The following is a 24,608-nucleotide window of genomic DNA, read 5'->3' as shown; positions in this document are numbered from 1 at the left end:
TGTAAAGCCACAGTTTACAGCAAGGCACATTCAAGTCTTCTGGAATTAATTGGTTTCACCAAAGATTTAAATTCCGTTAACCTCAAACTATCACTTGAATATTTAGTATTTTCAGAACCTTTTCCTGAGGACAATACAGATAAGAGAGAAATATTTTCATTTGGGGAAGCAGAATAACTGGGATTCTTCTATTGGGATGTTACACAGCAGGGGTAAGAGAGTACCTGAGTCTTTGGTTACAAGTTAGAGCATCCATAGGTTCCATTTCAAATTAAATGGACTTCTGGATATCTGCAGATGCCCATGTAGCTTTGTTCAGAGCATTTGCATTTTTGATGCTCTGTTTTTCACGGTGCTGAGAATCTGTGGTGAGATATGTAAGTATAACTGGGATATTTGTCCTTGAGAAGGCAATTTCTGCTATCCCTGTGCATGCTTTGGACATTAAAAATTGAAGTTTCTAACTGACATTTTTACAAAATTTGTTGTATTATGCAATGTAAGCAAGCAAGTGACACAAAACTTCCTGTTCTGGGCTTAGCTAAATTATTTTTCCTCACCCAAATACAAAAAGTAGACTACTAACTAAGGTTAGGAGTACCTTCACCTTCACGGCTGTGCTTAATTCCCATAACTGGAAAGATGCTGGTAGGTCATTGTAATATGTATGTTCTTTATGATACATAATATATAAATATACATAATTGAGTGCTAGTTATTTTCTTTTCTGTCTATCAATAGACCATTTATTTGCACAGTGGTACCCAAAGATAGTGCAGTCTCTCTTTGAAGGAAAAAAAAATTAGAAACTTATACAGCAATAAATATTTCAGTGTCAGAATCTTTTGAGGAAACATCAGAGAGGAAGAAAATAAGATCCCAGAGGTCTTTCTCTCTTCTCATATGTTAGCAGCTTGACACTATTACACTGCTGGGCCTTGTCATGCATAGTGCTTTTGCAATCTTGGTTTCTATTCCTGGAATGTATTTCTAACAGTACAACTTCCAAAGCAAAAGAGTTTGCCATATAGGATTTTAGCAGGGCGGATAGATGAGATACATGCTGGTTACATAGAGATTGTACACTCAGAAAAAAAATTCAGTGTTATCAGTTTGAACCAGATAATTTTCTTTGTGTAACAGTGTTGCTAGGACCATGGCAGTACATACTGTCAGCAAAGTACTTTCAAATAGGTTATTAGTAGTGATGTCCTCTATTTTTTGTTAATTGTTAGAGAACATCGCAAGAATGAGATTCTTAAAATACAGTCTGTTTCAGGACCATCTGTCCAACAGCTTTTGAATATCTGCAACACGAATTGTGTGCTGAAATAGATGATTAAAACCAATCAGAACAAAAACAGTTCTTTTTCACTTGCACATTTTATTGTGTTAGCTATTACCATATGTTAAGGAAGCAAAATACAACTGGGTGAATCTTATCCCTCTTCTTGATAGAGCTGTTTTCTGGAAAAAATGCTGATGTTGGTGTAGAATGTGTATGATTTTCAGATTCATCCAAAATATTTGCCTCGAGGGTTTTACATGGTCTCCTGCAACCTGCCAGAATAATTGGGGTTTTAATAGAAGGGAATTAAAAGACTCTGAAAATTAATGTTTTCAAAACCTGCCTAAAAGAAAAAATATGTGTTTAAATTGCATGTTTAGGTATACATCTAAGCAGTTTTGGAAACTATCTTGAGTAATACTTTGTATCTCTTCAATACAGCAAGAGAAAGTAGGCAGAATGCAGTTCCGTGCTTACAGCTCTATGTGAAATAAAGCTTTAAACAGAGGAGGAGAAATAAATTGCTACTGAACTCGCTAATAGGAATAAATGCTTATGTTTTCCAAACAAAGCTTAGAAATGCACCTGGAAAAAGAGAAGGCGAGAGGCTTTAGTTTGTAGCTGTTGAGCCAAAATTAATGAAATACTGGTAGGTTGGTTTGCATTTCATTGGCTTCACAGGGACAAATCGTAATGGACTTTGTGTCCTTCTTAAGAACGTTATGAGTAAATTTTGAAAAAAGTGCCTGGGGAATTTTTGTCTGCATGACTCATATTACACTCCCTGGGAGTTCTGCAGCTAGAAAGCCCTGCTTAAAATTTGGACATTATATACAAGAGTTTTCCTGAGTTACTACAGGTAATGTTAACCCCTGCAGGGAAGTAAACATTTTAAAGCAGAAAAAATGTAAAATCACTTCTCATGTAGAAAAAAGTGGTCTAAAAGCTAAGATACATAGAAAGATAAAATTGATACCTAGGAGAAATGACATATGTTGGGTGCCAAATGCCATGTCTATGTGATTAAATGAATAGATCTCTTTTTCAGAGTAGTCCTGCCACTGGAGTCAGGCTGAGCCAGTGCTTAGCTCCTTAGAGAAATCAGCAGATCACTTAAATTAAGTTGCATAAATATTGATTTAGAAGCCAGATCACTCTGCACAATCAGGTTGTAAAATTTGCAATTTCAGTATATAATCATTTGTAAATCCTAAATCACAAGATAGTTATGGTTTGGCTTTACATTACCTCAGAAGAACCATAGTGAGTTTTTTCATACTCCTGCCATATTATTTGAATTCCTTACCAGTTTCCCATATGATTTTCCTAACATCCCAGAGAGCTACCTGGAGTGTGAAAAATAATCAGGTTATTTACCTTCTTTCAGATTTCCAGGCTTTTGGTCTGAAGAAAGGAATGTTCTTCAATCCAGATCCTTATCTGAAGATTTCCATCCAGCCTGGAAAACATAGCATCTTCCCAGCGCTTCCTCATCATGGACAGGAGAAGAGATCTAAGATCATGTGTAATACTGTTAACCCAATCTGGCAAGGAGAGGTAAGCAGTTTGAGTGATAAGCTGAGACTTTTCTTAAAACATGGAAATTACTCTAGCAGTATGCCTCTGGGTTTTTTTATTCCTTTCTTGGCTAAATAGTTGTTGACCTAACTGTGCTTGATGTATTTCATGACTTCTTGTCTTAATGCAAAAGGCTTAATTAGCCACGAAGATGAATGATACATTAAAACTTTCAGTATGGGTTGTACTTTGTGGATGTAATTTATGAAGTTGTTAATTATTGAAGGCAGGCAAAAAACAGAATTGAAAAATAAACTTGGACAGTGTGAAAGGCTGCTGCTAGATTGTCACAGTGTTCTTATACAGAGAGGAGACATTACATAAAGCAGAACAAGTATAGCATACAAATAAAAAGAATCTATGTGATTGAAAAGCATCAGTGGCAATATAAATGAAAGGCAACTTTGGCACATTTGCCCATCACCTTGAAGAAATACTCTCTAGTCTGCTGCTTCTTGTTGGAATGGCTTAGTAGGTATTAATGAGATCTGAGAGTTCAGTTGCTGCCTGCTGTTTTTAAATTACACGCAAAATAGCAACAGGCAACAAAGAATAAGGAATCTCTTTGGAATTAAAGGAGCCTGACTTTATGGGTGTGATTTACTGGTGTTCTCTGTCAGACCAATATCTCCACTGCAGGAAAGAGTAAAAGTAGATAAATAGACTGAACAGATTTATTCAAATTAAAATGCAAATTGTAAAGTAGTTTAGGGATAATTAGGTCAAACTGTATAGACATGGAAGTGTGAGTGGGGGAAAAAAGACTGCAGAAAAGTCACTGAATACTCCTGCCTGAAGGAGGATGTTCAAGAAACTAGGTACCACATCAGGTTGTGTGACAGGTGAGCCTGTGTGTGGGAGCTTATATAGCAGGGGCAGGGGGGCACAACCTTGAAACTAGTTGAGAAAAACACCTTCTAAAAGGACTTAATTAAGAGGAAGGCCCTGTCGTAAGGCATCCACCAAGCTGTAATTTCTCTTTGGCTCCAAGCATCAGATGTATCTGGCTGAGGGGTCCCAGGTCAAGCTGAGGAGCTCGAACTGACATGGAGGATCAGGGAGTTGGCAGAGATCTTTCAGTAAAGTGCATAAGACACAGGCCTAGAGGCGGGCAGGCATGAAGGGGAAGCTTGCTGTATGTGTGTCACACTCAGTACGTGTGATGCTGGGAGCTGGCAGCAAGTGTGGATGCCAGGAGTTGACACTTACAGGAAGACACAGGGTATGAATGTGGTCCCACCGTTCTGTATCAGCCAGAGTTAACTGCTGAGGTGGCACGCAGGCTGTCCTTGTCCAAAGAGGGCTGTGGCAGCTGTGCTGATGGAGAATGAAAATAGACCTTTTAGAAGCACTCAGTACTGGTCAGAAGTCTTCTGACAACCCCTAGCCAATGTAATTCGTTCTCACTTCAAGGTCCTTTTGCACTGCTAGAGGATAAAATAACCAAAGAGTAAGAATGTGGCCCTGATAAAATGTCAAGGGTGTCTTCTCCTCAGGCCACGCAGGATGGCTGAATGTGTGGGTGGACATTTCTTTTTCAGTGGAGTTTGGCAGCGAGAAAAAGAGAAACAATGAAGTGGCCTAATTATGGACATCAGAAAGCAAAAGAGCACAGCTGGCTTCTAGCTTCTCTGTTCAGCCCCTTGGTTTTCTTGGTTGTGTGCAAGCACGCTGCTTCTCCCTTTCTGTTGTTAGCCTGTTAGTGGCTAAGGAGTCTAAAAAAGCCGAGCTGTCATTCAACATGTTCTCCTTCTGCGTTCTCTTCAGCTGATATTGGGATGTTTAACTGCACGTATTTGTGTTGCAGTCTATGCACATCAGCTAGTCTGAAGTCTTTGTTTTGCTACTGAATACCCACGTTGGTTTCTATTGCACAGAAGACCCTAGGCCTGATTTTTTTCAGCATTGTCCCTTTATGGGAGAAGGAAGACTGCAAACTGTTGCTGAATCGTGGTGGTAGCCATTCTTCTGTCCACCCTTTTTACTGATGGATGTGAATATATGAAATGAAAAATACCAAGGAATCATAACCATTTCATCAAATGGAACAGTCACTAGTTGTTTTCCCCCCAAAATATTTTAGGCAGTATATTATTTCAGAAGGGTGATTCTTTCTTAAGGTTCTCTGTCACTACATGTAAACAGAAGCCAGATGTTCTTTTTTTGGTTTTTTTTTTTTTTCATGTTGAATGACATACCTGATTTGTTTTGGCTGCTAAACTTGAAAAAATCTGGAATAGGGAAATAAAACTATAGAAATAGCTGCAGACTGGGATCTTTATATATGTTCTTGATTACCCTTGAGCAAATTCAGAAGTGAAAGAGTTGACTCAGTTTTGTAGGGCCTTAACACCAAAATAAAGTCCTACAGACTGAGAGATGACTCATTTACTTACATTAATTCGTTCTCCTATTGCCCCTCATACACTTACCAGGTTGTTCTATTTGCATAGTAACCACCTGCATTATAAGAACTCTCTGGGAGCACCATGATACCTCAGGCAATTTTTCATGTGTCTCATGTAATATTGATGATCATTTCACAGGCTGTTCAAACACCATGCAGCACAAGTTATCCTGACTTAAAGCTATTCTTCCATTGCTCTGTTTTGCAATATGTTGTACAAGAGGGCATAAAGAAATGGAAATTTCTTACTAATTGAGAAGTAGCATGTGACATTTTGATACTTGCAGCGGGGCTCTGTGTGGTGTGAAATAGCCCTCACACTAAGAATTGTTCACTGAGAGAGGTTAAAACACAGGTGGTATCTTCTGCTAGTAGAGGGGTGTCATTTTGTGATGTTTCTGTATGTTTTCACATGCTCACAGAAGCAGAAGATCAGATTCTGCTAAGCCAAAGTGCTGAATATTGCCATGTGTAATGGTGACAAGAGATGAGTACTTTGGGGGAGATCCACACTACCTACTGAGAGTGCCTAGGCCTCTATGGGGTCAATGAGGAGAAGTAGGCAGCTGCGGAAAATAAAAATAATAGCAAGTGTCTTCAGACAGGGAACTTGTTGCTGAATCAGGGTTAATGGTCCTGCTTGTTTCCTTACTCCTGGCTCTGCTTTCAAACTGGTGCATTCTTCAGCAACATCTGTACTGTTAAATGAAATAAGTGAGTTCCTGGAAACCACATGCCACTGGACAGCTTGATTCTAAACCCTAGGTTAAGCAGACATTGTGCTGGCAGTCCACACAGTTGCAAGAGCGTAGTGGGTGAGTTGTCCTATCATGCTGATTTGAGGTAAAATGCAAAGGAAATCTCTGAAGGAAGTGCCCACTTCCCAAATCTCCCATACATCTAGTAGAATTGAGAAGGGTGAATGTTGATCGTATCTCTTCTAATATTGATATTAGAAAAATAATGACACTATTCTTGTATTATTTCATATTGAGACAATGTGTCTGCTGTCACATTCTTTGGAAAAAGCTCCTTTAAGAAGATTTAATTTGTCAGCAACCAGGAAAGTGTTAGATAGTTCAGACAAGCAATAGAGATCCTTGGGGATCATAAGCAACAAAGCAAAGTGGCTTAAAAAGTAGTTCACATACCTCCAACTGGGTAGGAAATTCTCTTGATGGTTTTGCAGATAAAGTACTTCAGGCCTCTGGACTTTCTCTTAGACATATTTATGGTATTTCTTTCTTAACTGTGGCAGTTTGAGCTAACTGCTTCTTCAGTTTTTGTTCATTTACTGGTGAGTGGATAAAGACCCTCAAGGAATGGCCAATGAGATGGCTATAAAAAGTGGCTGTTGCAACCATCCAGCATATTTAAAGTAGTAGAAAATGTCATCTGTTAAATGATGCATTGAATTTCAACTCTGATAATTCTAGCTCTGGAAGAGTAGATTGCCTTAAAGTGGGAGGCAAGTACTAGGATAAAAACGATCTCAACTCCCTGAAGCTTCCCTGTTTGTTTCTTTGCCTCAGCCTGTACAAATACTGTTAAATTATAGCTGAGGCACAACGTAGTGTTTTGGGTGGCTGCTTTATCACTCTGAAGATAGCTGCATTTCACTGGTGGATTAATTGATGTGTATAAGCAGAGGTGTTAAATACAAGAGCACTTAACAAGTAGTAGTTAATGTGTCAGATCTGATAAACAGAATTACACTATTTTCACGTGTGTAACTTTTACTCTCTGCACCTCAGATAACCCACAACCTTTCAAAAGTACTGCACTTGAATGAATTCTCACATAACCTATCTCTTCAGATTACTAACACAAAATCATAAGAAGGAAACAGGGGCTCAAATGCCAGAGGGAGGTGGTTTGGGGAGAGAGGGCTTCTGTAGTGCAGGCTGTCATCAGTGATAGAAACATCAGGTTTGGATGCTGCCTGCAAGAATGCCAAGATGACATGAATGCAACTGACTGAGTGCTGGTTTGTAACTGCTTTTTTTTATGATGCAAATTTATAACTTGAGCACTGATTCTGTGATCATGAATGCTGGTGCATGATGGACCACCCAGCAGTACTGGGACTGAAAGACGCTTTGTCAAAGTAGCCAGATTGTGCCATGTGGGGTTTATGTTAGCTCTCTATTTCTTCCGAGGCTTTATGTTGGTTGGTATGATGGGTGCTACCTGATATAGCACAAACCTAGAGTGATACAAGCAAGGGATACTTGATCAAAGGTGAATCTTTCCAGAACAAAGTTAAACCATTAAAGATGCTTTAATATATTTGAATTAACAGTATGAATTTAAACTAAAGCAGGTTATATTTGATCTAATATTCAGAGCACTAGATGCCGACAGTACTACTATGGCCTCACAGAATCATTGCATGATTTCACCAGAAGTCCAAAATGAAAAAAAGCAATAGGAACATCACACTGACTGATCTACTTATTTATTGTTTAACTTAGATAACCCCTTTTTTCCCCCCTACTACTGGCAAATACAAAAGAATCTGCTGCAGAAACTTGGAGGCCTTTACACCTAAGCGTAAATCCAGTATAGGTGCAGTGAAATCCAGATCCCGAATTCAGTATGAGTTTTGCCAAAGATGTCATGGGGACTGAGTAAAGCCTTGTGGGTGGTAGCTTCACTGTATAGCATTTCTGCACACATGGCCAGGTAAAGTATAAAATATAGTTTGACTACACAGAAAAGCTGTGATTTTACAGCTACAATTTTCTGAATATCTGGTCATGATTGCAGTGTGAAAGCCTGAGACACCTTCACTATCTTCAGGAATGGGCGTGAAAAAACTGTCTAGATTTTTTTTTTTTAATACATTGTTCTTCTAGAAATGCATTTTAATTGCAATTTCTGCATCTAGAAGACTATCAGTCTTGCTGATCTTGTATATTAGTGCTCATGAGAGTCCTCACAGAGTTTCAGTCTATGCTGTTGTCCTGGTTTTGGCTGGGATAGAGTTAATATTCTTTCTAGTAGCTGCTATAGTGTTATTTTGGATTTAGTATGATAATAATGTTGATAACACACTGAAATTTTCAGTTGTTGCTAAGTAGCGTTTAGACTAAGTCAAGGATTTTTCAGCTTCTCATGCCCAGCCAGCAAGAAGGCTGGAGGGACACAAGAAGTTGGGAGGGGACATGGCCAGGACAGCTGACCCAAAATGGCCAAAGGAATATTCCATACCATATGACATCATGCCCAGTATATAAACTGGGGAGATTTGACCGGGGGGGTGGATCACTGCTCAGGAACTAACTGGGCATCATTTGGCAAGTGGTGAGCAGTTGCATTGTGCATCACCTGTTATGTATATTCCAATTCTTTTTTATTATTATAATTTTCTTCCTTTCTGTCCTACTAAACTGCCTTTATCTCAGCCCACGAGTTTTACTTTTTTTCTGATTGTCTCCCCCATCCCACTGCGGGGGGGTGGGGAGGGCGGGGGACATGAGTGAGCGGCTCTGTGGTGCTTAGTTCCTGGCTGGGGTTAAACCACGACAGTTGTGCTAATAAATTCATAGACAATGTGTGAGAGATGAAGAAAAACTCCAGCTCTTTAAGCAGTGTTTGCACTTGATTTATCCAGAAGTTCTTTTAAATTTCTAATGTCTTTGGGCTGAAATTTGCCATTAATAAAGTAAAAGACATCTTGTAAAACTATCTGAGCCATCAGAGAGAATTCATGATGAGCCTATTAACTAGTAACTCTGAATGTTGTGGAATACATGAAATAGACAAGAAGGACTTCTTTTATTCCTTGTTTCCTATACAGAGCGGTAGTGAATCTGAGGGAGAAATCTAGGAAGCCAATTTGCTGCAGGCCCTACCCCAGTTTGAAGGAGTTCAGTAGAAAGGATTGAATCAGACTTTAGAACAGCAACACCTATTTATGTGCACCCCTTTTACTGTAGGAAGAAAACCCATTGTGTCATGCCAGAATAAGGTACCACATTGGATCTGGCACCCTGCAGTCACTGCTGAATTCTAGGACTCTCTCAGAGTACGTGTAGGCATGTCCCAGTCTTTGGCAGCAGTGGAACTCTGTGCTTGACACTACTGACTCTGCAATATTTTGTATTACCATTGAGGGGTACTGTAGTAAGTTTAAGAAACTGGAATTCCCCATGAGCTTATCCCATTGTTCGTATGAATAGTGTTGTATGGGACACGTAGATGATATGTAGAGGAGGTGTTTGAATGGGGAGCAAAGTAATACAGATGGAGAGTGGCGAGTGCATTAAGAGTGTAATTATTTCACTGAAGTATTTGAAACTAAAAAACCCACTAACGAAATATTCAGCTGAAAGACTAAATCTGTCTTCATCCATCAAATGTAATTTACAGCCTTTTAAGATTTACGTCTGCTTGTATTGTCCCTGTGGCATGATGGATATTGCAAATAAATTTTCTTTTTAATTCTATTGCTTATTCAACTCCAGTTCAAGAGCCTAATTCTTCCTGTCACCAATGTATTAATTTATCTACCTTTCACCAGTTATTATACTGACTGTTTTTGAAGAACTTGACTTGCACTTAACTTGTCTAATTGGTGCTAATGGACATACTCCATTTCAACAGCTTCTTTGATAGTGTTATTGAGAGCTGATCACTGTGATCTATCCATATTCAGGGATGCAAATAATATAGGTAAAAATAAAACATGGGAATTAATAATCACCATTAGTTGGCTTTCTATGAAAACTATTCTCAAGTTCTGGAAATGATACTGTTGTCTTATAAATGGGTGCAGATGTATTCTACCAGGTCAGCATTAGCATGTGCCTTCATTCTTTACCATACATAAGTCATGCATTAAACCCTCACAAGATCTGTTCATGTTAAGAAAATTAATCATCTGTGTCTGTAAAACCATTGTTGGGTCTGGAAGCAAATAGGCATTGAAAAGTAGATTACTGTCTGAAACTCCTTCAGTGGTGTTTACTACAGTGTTTTCAGATCTTGCTTGAAGATGACAGCAATAATGTAAAATGAGATTTACATTTAGGTCATTGAGATGGTGTGAGAGTATGAATGTATCAGCTTATTCTTGGTAGCTTTGATTCTGATTTGTGTCTTTGTGAGAGTGAATCTGCAGGAGGTGGCTGTGTAAAATCTGTGTAAATGAGAGGAGAATCCTAATGACTTACTACTGACCAGAGCCAAAACTGATGATACGCTGCTTAGCCCAGGAAGACTTAATATGTTGCTGTGGTTCTCTCCATCATGTCACTTTTGCTCTTCCCTCTCCCTCCCTTCTCTATATTTCTATGGAAATAATTAATTACGGCATGTTGATTTTTGGTGCCTGAGAAAATAACAACTAAAGCTTTTCCTTTGGCTGGGGCATTTTAAGGCTGTGCCTGGTACAGTTTCTCCAGTGTCTAATAAGATGTTCTATAATGATGCAACTTTTCTCGTAGTGAGGAATTAATAGGGTCTCTCTCTCCTATCCTGCTGTCTCTTTTCATTAAATGTGTAGGAACAAAGCAACCATTGGACCTTCTGCCACTCTAACAAGTGGGACAGGCATTGACAAATGGCTAAAGAAGTGGGGAAAGTAGAGAGACGCAATGGCTTTGCTTCTAGAGCAAGTCTGTTTCCTCCTAGCCATCATAATTCCAGAGGGATGCAACAATACCCTAAAAAGGAAATAATTGAGTAAGGCAGTGGGAAAATAATACAAATACTAACTTGTTCTGTAGATCGTGATTCATAACAATTCGATGGGTCCATCTACAATAGTATTTTCATTCCATTCAAGAGAACAGTTTAAAAGCAAATCTCCTCATCCCCCCACTAAAGACACCACTTGGCAGTCTTAAAGTGCATGAACTGAACTGCTCTCAGCAGAAAGTAAGGCAAGAGATGTGTTTCACAAGTCCACCTAACACTTTTCCCATGATAATGGGAGTTCAATCCAGGGCACCAACCTGGAGTTACTTCATGGTAAAACCCTTGCAACATGTCTGGATGGGGTAATGAGGTGCACAGCTGCTTTGGTCCCCAGATCCACTCACATTGTACCACATGTCTTCCTAATGCAGACATGGCCAATGTATTCCAGGGACCAGGAAATACCAGTCTCCACAAGGCCTCCTTACTACTGCTCATGATGTGCTATTTTTCCCCAGTATGCCAGGGATCTTCAATCATTCCTTGTGTTCAGACTTTCTGCACGTAGCTTCCTTTCAGTAATAGACCTGACAGATAACCATTTCTTGTAACAGTCCTAATACATTTCTAGAGGAAAATAAAAAGGTCACCCCCTCTGGAGCTCAGCACTCAGAGCTTCCCTGCAGTCTCTTCCAAAGCTCCTAACTCTGGGGGTTTTTCAATCTGGGGTTCTTCCAGTCCAGACACAGGGGCAGCTGGTTGACCACCTCATCCTTCCAGTGGTGCTCCTCACTGTGAGGGTGTCCATGATCTCCACTCATCTACATGTAACCTATAAAGAGGAGCCCTCTCATCCCTAGCCAGTAAGGATCCAACAATGGGACAGCTGATACGCTACGTGGACAAGATGGGGTCTAAGACTGTTCCTAGGGCCAGGCACCCTGTGAGAAACAGGTTGTTCCTAATGGTAGTTTTTTGGCAGTTTTGTTGAGGCAATCTGCCATCTCCTCTGTGGAGTGTGCTGTGTCATCTATCATCTGAAGTTCTACGAGTCATTTTGTACCAAGCAATAGTTGATGTGATATGCAGGGTAATGCACTGTGACTAATGCAACATTGTAGGTAATTACTGGTTTGGGCTAATCAGAGAACAGAGATTTAACTTCTTGTTTGTTATCCATTCATCCACTGACTGCAGTAGATGATATATACATTTTGGGTCTAGTGATATTTTGTAGGACTTTTTTTTCCTCCACATTGTATAAATGCATTTTACTTGAATTTTGGTTAGGGATCAAGTAAAAGCAGCAAGTTCTAGCTATCACTTAAAATTTTTGTGGATTGTTCTTCCCAGGTGCCCTGTTTTCTGCCGTTATCCAAATCAATACATAATCAGTCATTAGAAAAAGTCTTTTCTTTGGGTGGGGCTTTAGCCTTGAAACTATAGCAGTTTTGGTAGATGACTTCGCACCTGTGTTGAAATACAGGATTTCCTTCTAGAGTTTTTGTATTCAAGTACAAAGAAAGCCTCAGACGAAGTCACAAACCACATCCATGCAGCCATTGTCAAGTTTGGTGGAACTCTGGACAGCTGGAGAGGCTAAAGCTTTTGAACAAGTTAAGTCAGAACAACAGAAGTTAAAATTGCCCGAAATTATATTTTCACTTTGGTCTTTGTGAAAAAAGCCCATTTATGTAAACTACAGTACACCCTTCTACAGTTAGTCTCAGTGTAAACTTTAGTTTAGTGCTTTGGATTCCACCAGGTTCCATGAAGTTCTTGACCAGTCTTGCAGAGTTTGCACTAATGACTGTGATTCAAGGAACTTAAATTTTTGTGGAAAAAACCCCCAACCAATGAACAAGCCCACAAAATGAGCTGTGGCCCCAATGAAAATATAGAGCCTAAAGATTGCTGTCTTAGATTGTGAAAGAAAATGCACGTTAGCCAATGCCAGCTGCAAAACATGAAAGAATCTGGCTTCAAGGAGTGACTGTCAGGAAAATCAGAAGTCTTTTTAGAATAATATATTTGGGCTCATTGTACTAAAGTTTTTGTATTCTTTTTTTTCTCTGCAACCATGAACATTATACTTCTTTTTAACGTGAAAGCTTAATTTCTGAGTTAGTTCTGTAACACTAAGAGTTGTGATAATAAGAAAAGTTCCAAATAACAGAAGGCTTACAGTAAAAATTGTAATAGTAACATCAAAAAATGGCAGCAGACTTATTCTTAAAATATAGCACTTTTGGTTATCAGTGGTGTAGTTTGTGGGCATGTGTAAGAAGCCACATCAGATTTTCCTCATCCTGAAAAGAGTCAATTTTTCTCTCTGTTGTGATCTTATAGCCTCCTTTTCTTGCCCCTCCTTGGGATGAATTATTAATGACAACATCACTCAGTGTGAACCCAGGGGTACTGCAGAATTTATAATCGGTGTCTTTTTGTCTTTTTTTTTTTTTAACTTAGATATGAAGCTTGCGCTTTTATTTTCACAAACTGACCATTGCTGTGTGACAATTAGCACATATTAGGCAAGGAAAGAATGTAATTTATTCCAGCAGTAATCTATTACTACTGTGTTATCTTAGTTATATTGGAGAAGACCATGAAACACAGGGTCCTTTCTCTTCCAAATAGATAGGATAGTAAAGGCCAAGGCTTTGAACAGTGTAAATGCAGCCAACGTTTTGCAGCTAAGATACAGAGGCTGACACTTATCAGAAAACAAGGTGAAGGAAGAGAGGGAAACTAGGATTTGATGGTGATGTGCTTCCACATCCAAAGACGACAGTCCCATCTTTCAATATCACAAGAACCTACATGTTTTCAAAAGTGAAAACGCATTTATAAGTTTTTGAGTTCTCAAACCTAGGTGTTTCTCTGGGATCTATTTTTCAAAGGGCCAGAGGCCCGTGTGTTCTGCAAACAAGGATTCCTTTGGGGTTTCCAGTGTGGGTGGCCTGAGCCTGAGGCATCCGCAGTCAGGGATTGCCTTAGAAAAATCTTGCCCATCAAGGATTAAACTAGATGACAGCAACAGCAGGAGCAAGTGCTTAGATATCGGAAAACTGAATTATATAAAATTATCACTATTTTACAAGCTGTCTCCAAACCCATTTCACAGAGTTAACTGTTGATCTCAAACTGCAGTTGTTTCCAAATGGCAAAACCTTTGAGCTCTGGCACAGGACGCTTCTGGTCTTAAAGGCTTAGCTGTGTTTCCAAGATGCTGCTGGTTTTATGCATCAGAGCGTTCTCCTAGAAGTATTTGGGAACTGTGGTCATGGACCAGGGGCTGGTCACAGGGCAGTCTTATGTATCCCCAAATGCAACATGGTTAGCAGGTGATGAAATCAGAACACAATTTGATTTTACAAATTCTATGGAATATCCCAGCCTTTGTATATCTGAGAGGCACAGCTGGTCCAGGAAAAAAGGACATTTCCTTTGGTTGATTCCAACACACCTTGCTCCATGCATCCATACTCTCAGCTCAGGTGCTGGTAATTACTCTGGAAAACGTCAATGTGTTTCTTGTGCAAGGAAGGAACTGTCAGGCTTCGTTCCACCTGATATTATGGAAACGAATACCCATGCAGATTCTGATTTGCTTCAGAGTTGTATCACAAGACAAAATATTAATAAGGTAGGAAGGTGCAGATCATTAACCTACTTTTTACTTTCCACTTATGAACAGTTCAGTCTTTACCTCTGTGTGTGTGTTCATGCTCTACCCCGCAGAGACTTTTTTACAATGTAGGTGTCAACAGCACAATAATGGAGAATTTATTAAATGGCAAATTGCTGTATGTTACAATAACCTTATTCAGTTAAAAGTTAATTCCCTTCTGCTTTCCTTGTAAGTGTCATGAAGTGGCAGTTACCCCAGGTTTTTAGCAGGAGAAACAGTAATGGTAATACAACTTATTTTTATAAGGCACCTTTCAATATACATGGGTAATTAATGTTCTCCCCTTTGTTGAGTTTATCTTCTTTGGTAACCTGTTGCAAAGATGTAAAAGAAAATAACCCTTTAGCTGTTATTTCAGTTGTATTTCTCTGATTATTTGTATTTTAGCAGGGCTTGATTAACAGAATATCCCACTCATATTGGTTTCACTTGCAGCTGTTCAAACCAAGCCTTTCTGAAAATTAGATCATGATTCAATAGAGCAAGCAATTTAGGGCTTAACTCCAGGCCTTGATAACCCAGAGCATGATTCTGTTGTGAAGGTTGTTTTTGGCAGTGGGAAAGCTAGAAAATCCTTTCATCTATCTTAATATTCACTTACTACCGAAGTTGTCTTCTGGTGCAATACTGACCTTTCAGTTAGGTGAACAGCAGTCTTACAGTTTCCCTACTACTGTGCACCACAGCAGAGATGTACTGTTTTTTGACTGATGATATTCTAATAGTAGCAGATCTCTTTGGAAAAATGATTCAGTGACCTGTGTTACCAGCTCCAAGTCTGTACTGAATTTAGCCAGTCTAGGAGCAAGCAAGGCCATGTTATCTGATATATTTGCTTTTCACTATTATTTCTAAATAGAGCTTTGCTTTCCCTGTGGGGAGATCCCGACATCTCCAGGTGCCCTAATGCTCCCACACTTGGAAGCTGTACACACGGACTTCCTTGCTCCTACAACCTAAAATATCACCCTCCTTGTTACTACCTCAGGTTTGCATGCACACAGTCTCTAAAAGCTTATTGAAACATTACTTACAAATAAAAACAGATGTTCTTAAAACCAGGTCAGCTGAGATGGTGGCCACGTATTTCAAAGCACTTGGTGACAACAGTTTTAGACGGTGCCATTCCTGTCTTCCCCAGTATCGTTTGTTCCGGCAGCCTGTGCCGTGGCTTACCTTCTGGTTTAGTGCTCTGTGGGACCGTGCTGTGAACCAGGTTAGGAGATTGATCCGATAAACAGTATTTTCAGAGTTTTTCCTTTTTGAATTGGGGCAGGGATGAGCAAGCCAGGGAGAGATTTCAAGACGTATCTGAAAACTGTGATCATATGTCCTTCACCTCACTAGATCCTCACTTCTCAATTGCTGAGGTGCGCCTCACAGCTGAAGTACCACAAATAGCCAGTCAAATGTAAAGAGGACTAATTTGACTTGGAGGGAAATGCTGACTAAACATCTCTTCAGGCTGCCAGTTCAGTTGTACTTACATGCAGCTATTTAAAGTTTTTAGAATTTGTGCAGGGAAAAAAAGGAAAAAAAACACCATAATCTCTGCAATTACATTTAGATCAATGATCATTGCTGGGTAGAGTTCATTAGATTTCTGTAGGTGTCCAGTCCTTTACCATTGGCAAGCCTTGTTTAGAGTGTTTGGATGCTACCATGACACGAATAAATGAAATTTGCACATTCCCCAAGCCTGATTCTGCAGCATTACGCAGTCACTATAGGGTGCTTTCACCTGCCTGCTTTGAGGCCAAGCTCTTTTTATTTTGCAGGCCTATGCCTTGGGGTCCAAGGACTGTTTCTGTCCTGTGAAAGAGCCAGAGGCTTACACGGGCTGATAAGCCACTAGCAACTGTGTGATGTTGTGGCCCAGCTACCAGCTTCATGTTCTGTTCTCTTGCATTATTGCAGCAATTCAGCTTTGTTTCCCTGCCCACGGATGTCCTGGAAATAGAAGTTAAAGACAAATTTGCAAAGAGCCGACCAATCATCAAGCGTTTCCTGGGAAAACTCTCTATGCCGGTTCAACGCCTCTTGGAAAGACATGCCATAGGGTAAATTTGCTGTTTATGCTACTTTCTGTTGTTTAAAAAGTGTGTTGCTGTTTTGAAGTCCCTGGTGATATATCATTATAGTGATATAATGATGTTTAGGGAGAGTTATTAAACTGACAGTTGTCTGATGAATGATGTTGGTCTTAATTAGAATTTATAGGACTACAGGCCAGACAAAGAATTCCCTCTATAACCCTATCCATTGCATTTTGAAAAGTGAGAGCTGGCATTTAGGAAAGAAAACTGTTTTGTGTATCATGGCTGTGAATCTGGAGAGTGCAATATTTTCAATTTGAATATTCTTTTAATGTTATCAACAGGCTGTTTTCATGTTTCAGGGAACTACCTATGGGCTAAAATCATGCCAGATCTGTTCCTCCTCCCTTTAATTTCTAGACAGTGAAAATATTATTAAAAAAATGTGGCATTTTGTAACTAAATCTTTCTGACCCTACCCTGCTGACAAGGAATAACCAGTTCACTTGAGCTTACCAGTCCTGCCCTGCTTCCCCTTTGCATGAAAGTTCTGGGAAGATGTATGCTGCCAAAGTAACACAAACCAATTTGAGGAAGATGGATAATATTCAGACAAAGCCAAAAAGTTGTCTCTAAACTTGTAAGGCTCAGACCTTGAGGAGCAGGGAGAGAAAGCGTCATCTCCTGAGGAGAGCACATGCAATGCAGTTTCCAAGAAGGCATTTCTGAAAATTGGATCTCAATTCAGCAAAACAGCAGGAAGCTGAGCTTGTTGGAAGTGGTTTTGAACAGCTGTTTCAGAAACTGGCTGTGATACTGACAGCTGAATCTACCAGAAGGGACTAAGCTACCTCCCTGTTTCACAAGAAGGGAAGATAGAGTAGCTTTTTAGCAACCAGATGGAAAAGAACAGCTTGGGGAAGGTAGAGCCCTCTAACTGATATCATTGGCTTCCCTCTGTATGAGAAGATTTCTCATCATCTTCTGATTATATCTTCCTATTTTACTTCCTTATTGTAAACACTGTCTATCTAAGGATATACTTTGCCAAGAGCAGTGCCTCCAACCTGCACCTAGATCTGGCTTAGTTTTAATACTGTAGTGGCTTTTAAATCTCAGGCAAGCTGAATGAGAAGTATACACACAAGTTCAGAAAGATTATACACAAATCTTGAGATCGTCTCATTTATATGAGTTTCTGATGCATGTGAAATTATCCTAGCAAATATATTGGGCCCAACTGGAAGTGAACTATGTTTCTTCAAAAGATGTATAAATATTACTATTTAGTGAACCCTTTACACTCAAAGAATGCTTTGCAAACATTGATTCAGCCTCATTCTGGGCAGCTGGGAAGTTAATCTCTTCTGTAGTTTCATTCTGTTCTGAGGGGTGGATGAAGTGTGGCAAAGGGAGGGACCTGCACAAGGACAGAATGGAGTCATTGATCAACCTTGTCAGGAAGGTGTTCTCCTGGTATTTCAGCTTCATAGAGGTAAGAGGGGTGGAAAGAGATGAAGAGCAGTCATTCAGCCAGTTTGAAAAGAGAAGGTGGTAAGTGGGGACTGGCCTCTACAGGATTTTGAAAGAAAGGACAGGAAAGCTGAATTTTATGCAGATGGTGAAGGGAAGGAAATACAGAAATGCGAGGTTCTACAGAAGCGTAGATACGGTCAGATCAGCAGGGAAGTGAAGTCTTGTTACAATAGCTGAAGTGGGAGTTGTTTGCTTCCCATATTGATATTTTCATACCCATACTGCAGAAGTTCCATTCCCACCGTTTTCTCTTTATATATATACATATGTGCTTGTGTATCCCAGAAGCCTGTCTTATTCACTGACTCAGCTGTTCCATTGTAATTGAAGACATTGTCCTCTCCTTCTCTGCCATTCGTTCTCTCGTATGCAAGTCAACACGCCCTCATGGCTGGGTTGAATAGCCTTTGAAAACCATTATGTATTTTTGTAGGACACAGCTGCTTTGTCTATGCACAGTAGACATTGGGTAGGTTATAGTCTATTGTGACGATATTTGTTTTCTTTCAGGGACAGGGTTGTAAGCTACACTCTGGGTCGCAGGCTTCCTACAGATCATGTCAGTGGCCAGCTGCAGTTCCGATTTGAGATAACTTCTTCCATCCATCCAGGTAATTTTCAGTCTTAACCCATCATTTATCTAGAAATTTTTTTTTTTTTTTTTTTTTGCTTTGCATTCTTTCTCTTCAGAAATCTGAAATCATTCCTGGCTGCTCTGGGACTTTAGGTTACAGTCATGAGCAGAGGAAAGTGCATAAAGTCCCCTGTCACAGGATGCATCGTGAGTCACAACTTCTTCCCTGTTTCCCCTTAGCTTAGAGCTACTGGTGTCTCATATCCCCCTGTTCTTGGCTGCTTCAAATACTCTGCCACATCACTGGGAGAGAAGAGGGTGGCAAACTAAAGACTCATCTGCTTCTCTATCACCTGTCCTGGGGAAGTGCTAGATGGGCTGTTATTTCTAGAGTCATCTACCTCTGAGCACTTCATAAGTAAAAATGGAGACTGTAATAGTAGATATTAGAAACTTTCTCATTTTGATTATTTTTAATGAAAAAAGTAAAACAAAAAATAATTCACTGTTCTCCTCCTTCCCTCCCTTTTGGTATGGTTTTAGTTCACATTCTGTTGTAGTTATTAGGAAGTCACTGTCATGATGGTGTAAGTTTGAACCTTGGTTTTCATGTCAAAGTCTCAGTAGCGTTGCTCGGGAACTCTTTGCCTCTCTATGGTAGTGCCCTCTCAGGTACACTTTATCTAGCTGTCGTGGTTTAACCCCAGCCAGCAACTAAGCACCACGCAGCCGCTCGCTCACTCCCCCCCATCCAGTGGGATGGGGGAGAAAATCGGGAAAAGAAGTAAAACTCTGCACTGTACCAGCTACTAGGAAGACAGTTAACTCTATCCCAGCTGAAACCAGGACACTAGCCAACAGCAGCTGCATTAGTGGTTGGAAATTATGACCTGCCTCTTGCTGGAAAACCCTGACTTCTGTCTTTTGACTATTTGGATGGCATGAAAGAGCCAGGTTGTCTGGCATCTGGGAGGAGATGGTACAGATGAGGATCACATCCAAGGATGTTTTGGGGAAAGTTTCCACCTTTCAGGCATGTGAAAACCAATTTTTTAAGTTCTCTGTTGTGGAGTCCTGTCAGCTTCGGCATGACAAGAAAAATATCATTAAAACCTCAGGGAAGACTTCCTTGTCATTCCCATGGTACTCCCTCCAATGCCAGTTTGGCTCAAAGAGGCATTTCAAGAAGATGTTACCTTCAGGTTATGTTGCAAGGAGGCAGGGTGCTGCATACAGATTACCACCATGAACAAGTCCCATGATTGTTAAATCCACTGTACAAAGACTGCCTAGCAAAAAAAAAGTCAGCATTTCTTGATAGTTGCTCAGTTGCCCACTCATTTCACACTGTAATTTATGCTTTTAATTTTCTCAGATTGCTGTGGATGCCTGTGTCCCCACAGCCAAGCTTCTGGTTCAGTCAACACTTCTTGTTAAAGGAGTAAATAATTTCTTTTCCTGTCTCATACAGATGATGAAGAGGTCTCCATTAGTGCAGATCCTGAGCCAGCTGACCTCCAGGAAAGCCCTGTGAACAACCCCCCAGAGGAAAGCCTCGGTGAGCCTCCATGCATCAACACAGTGACCTCAGAAAGTACAGCTCCAGAACAGCTAAATGGATACAGTGTGAACAGTGTCGATAGCCCAGGGGCTGTCAAACCACCTGGGAAAGTCAACCAGAACAGCTTAAATGAAGAGCTAGCAGGAGATGGGGAGGTTGATGCGGTGCCAGTTCCTGAGCCCTTGGAATCCATCCCAGGAGAAGTGCTGCCTTCTTTGAGTGCTACGGACCTCACGGAGCAGCTGGCTCTGCTGGCTTGCATGTCTCCTCCTGAGACTGAAGTTAGGGAAAATAACAAAGTCAATTCTGGTACTCAGGGAGATGGTGGAGTCTTGACCAGCATAGAAACATTAGATATTGATGAGGTGAGTGCAGATGTGCATGCTGGCAAGGACCTAGAGAAGAGTCAGGAAGAAGAAGGGGCTTCAGCCCAGGAGAAGGAAGACAACAAGCTACAACTGAGGACCACAGCAAAGAGGAAAAACAGGCCGTGCTCCCTGCCTGTGTCTGAACTTGAGACAGTCATAGCTTCAGCTTGCGGTGAGCCAGAGACCCCTCGCACACACTACATACGGATCCACAACCTGCTGCACAGCCTGCCCTCGGCACAGATGAGCAGCGATGGGGAAGAAGAGCAAGATGGTGGCAACGGTGGGGAGAATGATGAGGAGTCTACAGTCAAGGAGGCGTTGGAGAAGGAGGTGGTCAGTGAGAGTGAGACAGTGGCAGCAGAGCCTCCTCTGGAAAATGAGGCTGAAGAGAACTTCAGCCAGAGTACGGTGCCTCCTGGTGCCTTGGATGAACAGCTCTCTGACTTGAATGATGGGCCGTTGGACGGGGAACACCCCAGGACAGGAAGCGAGAGCGAGTCGAGCTCCAGGCCCAATGGTGACAACGAATGCGAGGCGTGCGACACTTCTTGCTACAGCCCCTCCTGCTACAGCACTTCTTGCTACAGTACCTCCTGCTACAGCACTTCTTGCTACAGCACCTCCTGTTATGACAGTAACAATCGCTTCTCCAGCCATACCCGCTTCTCCTCCGTCGACAGTGCAAAGATTTCTGAGAGCACAGTCTTTTCCTCACAGGATGATGATGAGGAGGAGAACAGTGCTTTTGAGTCAGTGCCAGATTCAGTACAGAGCCCTGAGCTGGACAGGGAGCAAGTGGATGGCTCCTCCCAGTGGCCAGATGAACTAGTAGCTCATGGTGGGAATCCACAAAGAGCCACAGAGAGTCTAGACACCCCAATAGCAGGTCCAAGCAGCAGAAGAGAAGGTTAGATCCTGAGAATCGATGCGCTGAGCAACCCCGATTATCTGGATGTCAGAAGGCATCAGATAATTGAGGTTTCAGATAGCTGACGGTTTATTTCATACAAATCTGGGGGCTGTGAGCTGGGCCAGATATCAGGGAGGGTTGGATAATTGAGCCTGTCCTTAAAAATCCCAGCAAAACCAAATAAATCAGTTGGGGACCTGTATATATGGATTCCTGTAGATATACATGCATCATTATAAAATCAAGATTAGCTGCTGTAGTTATGTGGCAGATCAGCATTATCACATCCACCAACTCATTCCTTATTTCCTGGGATTGTTCCATTTCACATATCTGATGTGCTGCCATGTCTCTGATAGTCAGTGAGAAGACCAGCTTGTGCTTGTCGAAGGGCAGATATGCTGATTTACACCAGCTAAAGATCTGGGCCAGCTTCTGTATATGATTGGTAGCCATGCACAGTCATAAGCATGGAGAAATGCAAATATTTGTCTCTTACAAACCCAGTTTTCTAGCCCCATTTGTTCCAGTTCCCCAAGTATCAAACAGATCTACCTCAGATTTCACAGACCATAGAGCAACTCAACAGAGATTTACTTTTTTTCTTAGATACTTTGAAACTAGAATGATATTGAACAAAATTCTCATCTCCATATCCTTCTCTAGAGATAAAATAAGAAAATAATTTTTTGGGTTTTGTAATTTAGGTACTGTTTTCCCCAATCCCTCCAAACCACTACATTAAATTCCTCCCGTTGGTAACTCATTTTATGTTGTATGGAGTTACATGAAGGGTGGGTTTGATCACTCATCTTTTCTTCAGCTAGTGTATAGTTTTTCTCCAGCTGAAGAACTAAAGGCCTCAGCAGCAGCTAAGGAGTATGCAGCAAGGTCAAGAGGTAGTCTTTGCATTCCCAAATCCTGAGTCGTCTGTCTCCCCCTGTAAGTGACACCAAATCAAAATGGCACTAGAAGGATAACGTATTTGGGGATCGCTGGGAAACCCCAACTAAAGCATCCTTCTACCAGTTCCTTCTCCATTCCCAGTTTATTTACCCCCCACCTTCCACTTTCACAGACTCTATGCCAGCAGAAAGAAAGATGAAAGGCTGACCTTACATGCTGGACTGTGTAAAGACTTTGTAGACAGCTGGGCATAGGCAATTATTTGTTCTGCAAAGCAGAATCTAGCCCAAAAAATTAAATTCTCAGAAGTACACAGAGGTATAGAAACCCAGTTTCCTTCCTTGCAGGTGAGGGTCTTTGTGTGTGGACAGCATTTATGTGCAAGTATACTTATGGGGGCACGAGCGTGTGTATGTGTGTGAGACCATGCTTACAGATTTGATGGCCATTTTGGACCGTGTGTACTTCTGAGAGGGCATGTGGGGGGAGAGGGTGTCTTCTGCATGTGGGTTCAGTACAGCTCCAAGATTGTGCCCCTTAAGCATGTATAAAGGGCACTGCAGTGTTCACGGTGGCTTTGCTTTGATTAGCTGAGAGAGAGTATGTCTGAAGGGCAGCCCGGCTCTTAGCACTCTTTTGATATCACCGGGGGTGCTCCAGTAAACGTACACATTGCTTCATGACCTGGCAGCTGTTACAAATACAGTAGATGTGGTCACCTCCGTCCACTCCAGGTGACTGACACTACCATGCTTCTGCTGGCTTGGCGTAACTATCTTGACTAGGGGAGAGTCAATTATGGTGAGGTAAGTAAAGAAACATAGATGGATGATTTGGTAGTTGGTGCTACAACACCTGTAGTAACAGCACAGTTTTTCAGACTGTGAGAGATGGAATTTTAGCACTGAGTAATAACTTACATAACTCTGCTGTCTGTTCAAAACATGCAGCAGATGCAACTGTGAGATACGCCTATACACAAGTGGTTTAATGAAGACATTTCACAGGCCATACGGTATCATCAGAGCACCTAGAAGAGGGAGTGTTTTTGTCTAAGCAATTTTTCTCACTTCTGGATGGTGCGAGATTTTTTTTTTGGTTTTATACAAAATTGGCTTCTGCCTTCTAGCTGTTGGTTGTTAAAGAAAAAACATATTTTTTGGTAAATTTTTTTTTACATTTGATAGCTATGTGTTTGGGTTTTTTGCAAAATGTTCATTCTTAGGCCATTAAGATTCTGACATTAAAGACAGCTAAACCAGCCAGCACACAGTGAGTTTGGCTTAGCCAAATGGTTCTGGTGATATTGGAAATGCTAAATATATTTTTTCCCTCAGCTGCATCTTTCTGATGCATGTAAATGTTATGTTTACGCAATTCAGATTGTATCTGTATCAACAGGTCCACCTGGAGCTGGAGGTTATAGTGGAAAACTGTTAACCGCACAATATGAAAATGTGTCCCTTAGTAGGATAAATAGTCCTGGTTTCTAAGATTTAAAAGGACAGACCAAGAAGGAATCTTAATTCTGGAACCTGGGAAGTTTTAATGTGCGGGTTCCTTATTCTCACAGTTAAGTCTAAGATCAGGAATTTTTTTTCATCCCTACTATAACTTCTTAGTTTCTTGAAGGATTCTATAAACACTGACTGGATCTTAAGGTACTTGTTCCTTTCAACAGAACATGAGTTTGGACATTTGCTTAGGGTTTCATTTATTTCGTATTTGGATATGTAGACATATATACAATGTTAATGTTTAAAAACTTCCTCTGCACTGTCTGCTGTATGTCTCTCTCTCTTCTTCTTCTTCCCCTCTTCTGTATCTCAGGTCTTCCTTCTTTATCTCGGATCCTGACTATGTCTCACTATCTTTTGTCCTCCTCTTCTACCACCTGTCTCCCACCTGTTTCTGGTCCTTCTCTCATTCTCCCTCCTTCCACCCAAGATAGACTCTTTGAATTTTGAAAAATACCTATAGAAGGGGATGATCTTCTGCTTTGTGGGAACTGCAAAATCCTGCCATTCCAGTCCACTTACACAGCCATTGATCTTATGGAAAAGCAGAGAAAGATCCAAGGCAGCTTTTAGCCTTGTATTCCACT

At 40.8% G+C, this 24,608-nt stretch overlaps 1 protein-coding gene across 7 annotated transcripts in view; it reads left to right on the top strand.

Annotated features, from left to right (window-relative positions):
* Positions 1 to 24,608, top strand: part of HECW1 (HECT, C2 and WW domain containing E3 ubiquitin protein ligase 1) — a 359,806-nt gene that overhangs the window by 259,586 nt on the left and 75,612 nt on the right. For 6 of the 7 annotated variants that reach the window (XM_069812200.1, XM_069812217.1, XM_069812185.1 and 3 more), the window contains 4 exons: positions 2,676 to 2,845; positions 16,528 to 16,670; positions 18,693 to 18,793; positions 20,228 to 21,595. In XM_069812200.1, coding sequence (XP_069668301.1) covers positions 2,676 to 2,845; positions 16,528 to 16,670; positions 18,693 to 18,793; positions 20,228 to 21,595 — 1,782 coding nt within the window. The remainder of the gene's footprint in view (positions 1 to 2,675; positions 2,846 to 16,527; positions 16,671 to 18,692; positions 18,794 to 20,227; positions 21,596 to 24,608) is intronic. The other variant, XM_069812227.1, reaches the window with a different exon arrangement.

This window comes from Haliaeetus albicilla, chromosome 2 (assembly GCF_947461875.1).
Source record: "Haliaeetus albicilla chromosome 2, bHalAlb1.1, whole genome shotgun sequence".
NCBI lineage: Eukaryota > Metazoa > Chordata > Aves > Accipitriformes > Accipitridae > Haliaeetus > Haliaeetus albicilla.
Note: the sequence above shows the minus strand (reverse complement) of the source record. Positions and strands in the feature narration are given on the sequence as shown.